Below are 7,832 nucleotides of genomic sequence, written 5' to 3' on the forward strand. Positions count from 1 at the left end.
AACGTTTTAAATGTTTAATGAAAAAGACCGAGAACAAAGCGTTATTTACATGGGTCAGAAACGGCGGCAGAACCCTGGGCGTGACCTGGGGGCAGCAAGAGGAGGGTTGGTACATCTGCCCTTCTATAGAAACTGCCCTGAACAGGTCCCGAGGGGGCATCAGACAGGCTCAGTTCATCCTCAACGCCTCTGGCTCTTCAGATCAGATCGGCAACTGAAAGCAAGAAAACACCGACAAAATGAAAACGCAGATCTAACTTAAGGGTCATAACAGACTTCTCAAAAACAAAACAAAACAAAACAAAACAAAACAAAAGCCCCCCTCCACCCGCGCACCGTTCATGGGCATCTCGTCAATCTGCGTGGAGTAGTACTGCTCGATGTCCCGCAGGATGCGGATGTCATCATTCTTGACGAAGTTGATGGCCACTCCCTTCCGGCCATACCGGCCCGATCGCCCAATTCTTCAAAAAGAGCAAAATTACGTCAGTAACTACCACAGAACATTCCAGTAAGTCCACTGCTAAGAGCGATGTGTGGGAGAGCCCGCGCCCGTACCTGTGTATGTACAACTCTCTGTTGTTGGGCAGGTCGTAGTTAATGATGAGGGACACCTGGGGGACATCCAAGCCCCTGGCCCAGACGTCTGTGGAAATGAGCACCCGGCTGCAGAAAGAAAAGGCGTGGGGGCAGTCACCTCAGTCACAAAGCTCAAAACTGCATACGAGCCCAAGATGTATCCGGCTACCTCCACCTGGGTCCCACAGCAGTGGGAGGAGCGAGGCAACTCCAGAAAGACCTGTTCGAAAGGGCACTTGGCCAATGTGGAAACTTAGGACTAGATGCTCCAATTAAAAGACAGTGACCATCACAGACTAAGAGCAGACAGACCCAGCTGGGCCGCTGCAGGACACACCCAAAGCGGAGGCCTCGACCATGATGCAGAGGGTGTGAGCTTTGTAGAGCTGGTGTGGCTGAGCAGGGAACAGAATGACGACACAGGCATGACTAACACAAACGCTTCCGGACAGTCAAATCGTCCACAACCCAACACTTCTGATCCACATGCAGTCTCAAGACACACACACAATTGGCAGCTGGAACTGAACGGTGTGCACCGGACCCTGAGTGCTGACCACACACAGTGCCTGTCCTGCTCAAGTGCACAGAATACGTGTGAAAGGACCCAGGCACTGTGAGTATGTTACACAAAGCATGTTCTCTGACCACAATGGAACAAAGCTAAAAACCAATTACAGAAATAAACAGAAATCCCATTTGGAATCAAAGAAGTAGCCTTCTCCATGAGGCACCAACTACCCCGTGAGGGCTTGTCACCCCAACCCAACCCGTCAGCCGCAGGGCCCCACAAGCACAGGAGAAGGGATGGCCCAGAGCCTGGCCTAGGTGCAGAGGGTGCCCACCCACCTGGCACCGGAGCGAAACTCCTTCATGATCGACTCCCGCTCCTTCTGTGGCATGTCCCCGTGCATCGATGACACTGTGAAGTTGGCTTCTCTCATTTTCTCTGTCAGCCAGTCAACCTACCAACCAAATTGGCAGACGCAATGTAAGCTCGTAAACAAAGCAGAGACAGTCCTCCGGACTTAACTGCCATTATTTGCAGAGGCAACGAGACCACTCATGCAGCCAGGGCTCTAAAGCTCAGCCTAGTTGCTACTGCATGTGGAGAAAACTAACTGCCCAGCAAGTGGTGGGGCAAAAACCCTCTTAATGTGTTCACCTGGGAGCATGCCACGACCCGGGTCACCTAAAACCAGTGACACGAGAACCTTCAGTAGAAGGACTGGCATCAACACTGTACAGTTTCACTGAACACGCTCTGTTCACAGCTCGTCCATGGCTTCTGTGCTAAAGGGCAGAGTGAGGAGCTGTCCCGGAGCTCACGTGCCCACCAAGCCTGAAGCACGGACTTCCGGCCTCCATATGACATCTGCCCCAAGTTCTGCAGTTCTCCCCATGAGGGTATGAAAGAGCCAGGACAGCGCACCTTCCTCTTGGTGTTGCAGAAAATGACCGCCTGGGTGATGGTCAGTGTGTCGTAGAGGTCGCACAGAGTGTCAAATTTCCACTCTTCTCTTTCAACTGCCACGAAAAACTGCTTGATGCCTTCCAGGGTCAACTCATCACTGCAAGACAGATGAACCATTACCACCCCCTCTTCCAGCCAGGCCTGGAAGGCAGCGCAGGCCAGGTACCACTGGACCTCCAGCCGTTCTGGCCTGGTTGGCCACACCCTCCTAGAAGCCACCACTTCTCCCACACGGGCCCAGCTCTGAATCAGAGCCAACAATGACCACCACCCTGAACACAGTTGGAAACAGAACATTCCACTCTCCAACAGGATACTCATGTTACTCTCAAATCACCAATAAACACCAGCAGCTAATTTTTAAATTTGGGATTACAGGGTCAACAGGGAACGCAAAAAAAAAAAAAAAAAAAAAAAGCAGCTGGCTTTTCAAAAAAGAAAATTAGGACTTCGTGTTTTAAACCCAAATGCAGCCCCAAGTGCCTGTTTAGTGCCTCTGGGGAGGCAGGCAGTGCTCACCGCTTCACCAAGATGCGGATGGGGTCCGTCATGAACTTGTTGGTCATCTCCAGGATCTCGTGCGGCAGTGTGGCGCTGATGAGCACCACCTGCGTGGCTGGGGGCAAGTACCTGTACACGTCATAAATCTGCTCTTTGAAACCTGGGGTGAGGGAGACGGGAAACTGTAAGGCTCACACCTTGACACACACGGTGCACATCCAATCCTCACTTTTAATTAGATGCAGAGCTGCGACTGTAAGACTAAGATTTCACAAAAAAAAACTTTTCCCCACAGCTCAGCTCACTTGCCGGTCACCTGTGCTGACCAGATGCATAAAAAGCACCACGAGTCTGCTCTTGGTGACAGGCTGCTGTGCTGGCTGTGATCAGCCTTACAAACCCAACCACAAAAAGACAAAGGTGTAAGTTTTATGTTCCCATGGACACACCACCCCTGCTGAGAGCCCTTTCCTCAGGTCCACGTGTCCACCCTGCACTGTGAATATCTGGAATCACACGTCGGCAGAAAATCAGTTCTTCTGTTACCCACCTTTATTCAACATTTCATCAGCCTCGTCTAGAACCAACATTTTGATGGCGCGTGTCCTGAGACTCCTGCGACGAATCATGTCTACAAAACCAGGTTTAGAAAGAATCAGACCCTGCGCTATGAGCAGGAAAGCACTGCCATTTCAGAGACCTCCTCCTGTGTCCTACATGTGACCCAGGCAGGCAGGCAGTGCGAGGAACCGAGCACGGCCTCACCGGCACCTCTTGCAGCACAAAGCACTCACCAAAGACCCGCCCAGGCGTGCCGGCCACCACGTGCTGCCCGTAGTCCAGCTTCCGGATGTCCTCACCCACGTTGGTGCCCCCGATGCAGGCGTGGCACTGCACATTCATGTAGTCGCCCAGCGCAAGCAGGCCCTGGGTGGAGGACAGGGTCATTTCCACTCCAAGTTAACATCACCACCACGCACTACTCATGCCACTCTACACCACAAACAGCCCCACTCTCCTCCCCCTACCCTTTCTTCTCTTTCTACGAAATCTTTCTGGAGTAGAGAATGAAGCTAGTTTTAATGGTTTCTTACTACAAAAGCAATACATGTTAATTGCTGAAAAACCAGGAAATGTGTAAGATTCACACTCCCACCCACCCAGAGACAATATTAATGTATAGCTTTCCACAATGTTCACAGTAGTGTAAAATAGTTCTTTTATCAAAATGGGTTTTTGGTATTGACAAGAATTGTAATTCTAAGACTGCCAAACACTACTGGAATCACAGAAGCTACACTAAAAACGACTTAACACAAACCAGCAATTCGTGCAACAATGATTTATGGCACAAACGTCAGGACTCAGGAAGAGAGCGTTGAGGGAAGAGAGAAACAGGGTTTGACAAGTCTGTCAGTCAGCCTCACACTGGCTTCTGGGGCAGGACCTGTAAGTGACCCTCAGCACCTGGGGGCTGCCTCACCTTCTGGATCTGCACAGCCAACTCTCTCGTGGGGGCCAAGATCAAAGCCTGGGTTTCACGAACCTGCGAAATAATTGCCAGGAAACAGACTCTTCAGTATTTTCAAGATGGACCACCCTAACTCAGACTCAGGTTGGTTTCAAGTATTATTTTGCATCAACTGCACATCTGATTTCTAACAGAGGTGAACAAAACGTAACATCCCGGAAACCGCAAATCCAGCAGTAACAGGTGTGCTGGTGAGCAGTCTCGTCTGCAGACAAGAATGTCTACTAAAGGATCCCCCGCCCAAATAAAATGGAATTTATGACAGTATCAGCTCAGACACTAGTGTGCAGTTCAGACTCTTTATATAAAAACTGTGCTTCTGAGCACTGCCAATTCAGAGGAAAAGGGAGCACCTCCCAGGACAAAAGAGCAACAAGTCACCTGGATGTCCAAACACTGGAGGACGGAAATGCTGAAGGTGGCGGTTTTGCCTGTGCCAGACTGAGATCTAGGAGAGAACACAAAGGTAAGGGGCTTGGAGCCACGGGCCATGCCACTGTCCCTGTTCAGAGCCCACCACAGCCGTGCTGAGGGGTGGGAGCACAGGCAGCTTCTTCTAAGCAGATGCCCCTCCCCCACCATCCAAACAGACCACCACCACCACAATGGCAGGGGGTGGGACACAGGCACAATGCCACCACTTTTAAGCTCCCAGTGACAAGGAGCTTTTCAGCAGGGCTGATGGAGCTGCAGAATCTGACCCCAGCAGGTAGCATTCCCTTTATATGAGTATGATCTGGACTGAGACTGTCCTCCAACTTTTTTTTGGTAAATGAGTAAATTTAAAAATTAGGTAAATCAGGAATAAAGCTATTTATAAAAAGTATTACATACAATTCCACATGCCAACCAACAGGCAATAAAGCTGGCTAAAAAAACGAAAGCTTTCTAGGAAAGAGAACACAAAAATACAAATAAAACACCCTGGGGCTAAAGTCAAGGAAACAGATAGTGACAAGTACATAAAAACAAAAACGGTCACCCAAAACATTTAACTATACGGTGGACCCTTCAACAACACGGGAGTTAGGGATGCCAATTTCCCGCAGTCAAAAACCCACATATGACTTTCCACTCCTCCCAAACTTAACTGCTAATAGCATACTGTTGACCAGAAGTCTTACCAATAACATAAACAATTGTCAATGTACTGCCTACGTTGCATACTACATTCTTACAATAAACCTGGAAAAAGGAAGTGTTACTTAAGCAATTGTAAGGAAAAAACATTTACTGTATTTAATGAAAAAAAAAAAAAATCCATGAATAAATAGACCCATGGGGCTCAAACCCGTTGTTCTAGGGTCCACTGGACTTGCTTTACAACCAGCATCTGACTCCCTGCCGAGCAAGCGGACTTACTGTGCAATGACGTCTCTCCCTTTAATTATCTGCTTGATAGCTCGCTGTTGGATTGCAGACGGTTTTTCAAATCCTGTAAACAGAAACAGAGAAAGTTAGCTCCAACCACCAGGCCAACATGTTTACAACCAGACACTGTGAGCTCCCTGGGGCAGAGATGGACTCTTTTAACCACCCCCCAGCCCCTGCCTAAACCAATGTTCAGCACACTAAGCTCTCACAAAACAGCTGCTGAAGGAATTGGATGATGCAGATTTTTATGCTGTCTAACATGGGATCTTATTTGTACAGAAAAACCTCTGTAAAAGCGACATCCCTGTAGAATATACAGAGCCCAAGAAGTTTAAAATAAATAAAATGTTAGTGGTTGTACTCCTGGAGGATGGGTGGGGAGGCTCACTTTTTACTCCAACTCCGTTATTGCGTTAACTACCTTACAATAACCCGCTTCACTTCTTTTCCTTCATTACTTTTTAAATTAAAAAAAGGAAACTCAACCTATTAGTGCTGTAGTCACCACGCTTTTCCTAACCCACTGCTGGGGCAGCACTGCTCAGTGTCCTGCACCCCCATCCCTCTTTCACAGCAGCCTAAATCACCAAGGGACAGGGCTATTCTGAAGGAGTGCAGGTATTCTCCAAGCAAACAAAACTTTATGTACAAAACCGTACTTTAACTATTTTTGGTAGATTTTAAAATGTAGTACAATTTCCCACCTAAAACAGAGGCAAATGTAGCGGATGACTCAACCCCCTCCTGACCACCAGGCACAGGGACCGGCAGGGATGTCCCGGGTGCCAAGAGGCAGGACAGCTGCCAGCCTCCCTACCCTGCCGGGCTGCAATGGTTCTTTACCTCGCACCCCCTCAGTAGCACCTCTGCTCTGCCTAAACTGTGGTCATACGTCTGGGACTGCTGGATAAAAGAAGTCCCAGCCCCAGCCTGAAGCACAGATGCAGACCACTCCCCAGGTCTTCCCAGCTCGGACAACTGCCTCCCGACATCGCCACGGGGACCGCTCCTGGGCCCCTCAAGTTCACCACGTCCAAGACAGAGCCCCGATTTTGCCTCCTTCAAGGGCTCCCCGCCTAAGCTCATGGCAGCATCGCCTGGGCCTGGGCCGTCGCTACTCACAACACCCAGGAGTTACTCAGGCTCTCTCCCCTCTGCCGCTCACACTCGCCCACCAGCGAGCCCTGCTGGCAGCGCTCCACCCCCACCACACCGCCCCCTCTGCCCTCTCCCCCCCTTAAACCCTTCACCGCCTCGCTTGGCACTTTGCAAGGCCTGGCCCCGGCCTCCCTCTAACTCACCCCCGGGCTCCTTTCTGTTCCGGGGACGGCCCGGCCGCGGCCCCTGTCCGGCTTCTCCAGTCTTCTCCTCTCGGGCCCCCTGACCCCGACCTCAGCTCTAACGCCGCCTGTGCCGCGAGCCCCCTCACCCATCTCCTTCCATCACCCCGCTTCGCTCTCTTCAGTCGTCACTCCGCCTCAAGCTGCAGCCTTGGCTGCGGGCGACTGTGTCCCAAGAGTAACCTGACCGCTGCACGAGCTCGAGCCTGGCCGGCGCATGCTAACCCCCCGGGGCCTGGCGCAGCACGGGGGCCGCGCAGCAGCGGCCCCGGACGGCTCTCCGCCGACACAGCGACCCCGAAGCGCCCGGGAGGCCGCGTAGCCCCGCGGGGACCGGCAGGCTGCCCGGCGCGGACGACACGCGGGGCCGCGGAGCGAAGACGGCGCGCGGGGGGCGCCCATACGCGGCCGCGGCTCCGAGCGCCGGCGCCCGGCCCGGCGGGGACTCTGGGCCTCCGCCTCCAGGCCCCGCCCGCCCGCCCCGGGCCCGCGCCCACCGACCGTAGGCGTAGATGCCGCGCAGCAGGTCCTCCCGCAGGCCCATGGTGTCGAACGTGGGCGTCACGTCCACCTCCTCGCTCGTCTCGAACTCCACCTTGGTCATGTCTTCCTCCTTGAGCAGCCGCTTCCGCGCCGAGCCCGAGTTCGCCATCGTAGCCGTGGCCGCCATGATCCCGCGTCGGCGGAGAGCGGAGCGCGCGCCGCGGCGGAGAGCGGAAGTAAGGCCCCGCGCCGCCGCCGCCGGGAACTGACGTCACGCCGCGCGCGTGCGTGCGTCCGAGCGTGCGTCCCGGGGGAGGGGCGGGGAGCTCTCCTTTCGGTGGAAAAGGGGCGGTGCTGCTGCTGCTCTCGCGAGATATGAGCTCTCGCAGGATCCTGCGAGGGGGCGGGACCGCGCCCTCCCTCTATAAAGTCGGCGGCGGCGGCGGGTTGCGATTGGCGCGGGCGTGGCAGGAGCGGGAGTTTCGCGCGGAGGCGGCCGTGGCTTCTTTACCTCAGCGCCGGCGGAGCCCGGGTGCTGCGGCCCCGCCTC

General features: G+C 53.3%; 1 protein-coding gene across 1 annotated transcript; it reads right to left on the reverse strand.

The window, feature by feature from the left end:
• On the reverse strand, positions 1-7,506 carry EIF4A3 (eukaryotic translation initiation factor 4A3). The gene is made up of 12 exons (XM_016206311.2): positions 7,301-7,506; positions 5,448-5,520; positions 4,467-4,533; positions 4,038-4,100; positions 3,349-3,481; positions 3,105-3,185; positions 2,573-2,714; positions 2,012-2,150; positions 1,429-1,544; positions 559-666; positions 337-464; positions 1-214 (listed from the first exon to the last, which is right to left on the reverse strand). Exons 1-12 carry the CDS (start codon positions 7,467-7,469, stop codon positions 198-200), a joined length of 1,236 nt encoding a protein of 411 aa, XP_016061797.1. The 5' UTR covers positions 7,470-7,506; the 3' UTR covers positions 1-197.
• Positions 7,507-7,832: the final 326 nt, after the last annotated feature.

This window comes from Miniopterus natalensis, chromosome 17 (genome assembly GCF_054644295.1).
Source record: "Miniopterus natalensis isolate mMinNat1 chromosome 17, mMinNat1.hap1, whole genome shotgun sequence".
NCBI lineage: Eukaryota > Metazoa > Chordata > Mammalia > Chiroptera > Miniopteridae > Miniopterus > Miniopterus natalensis.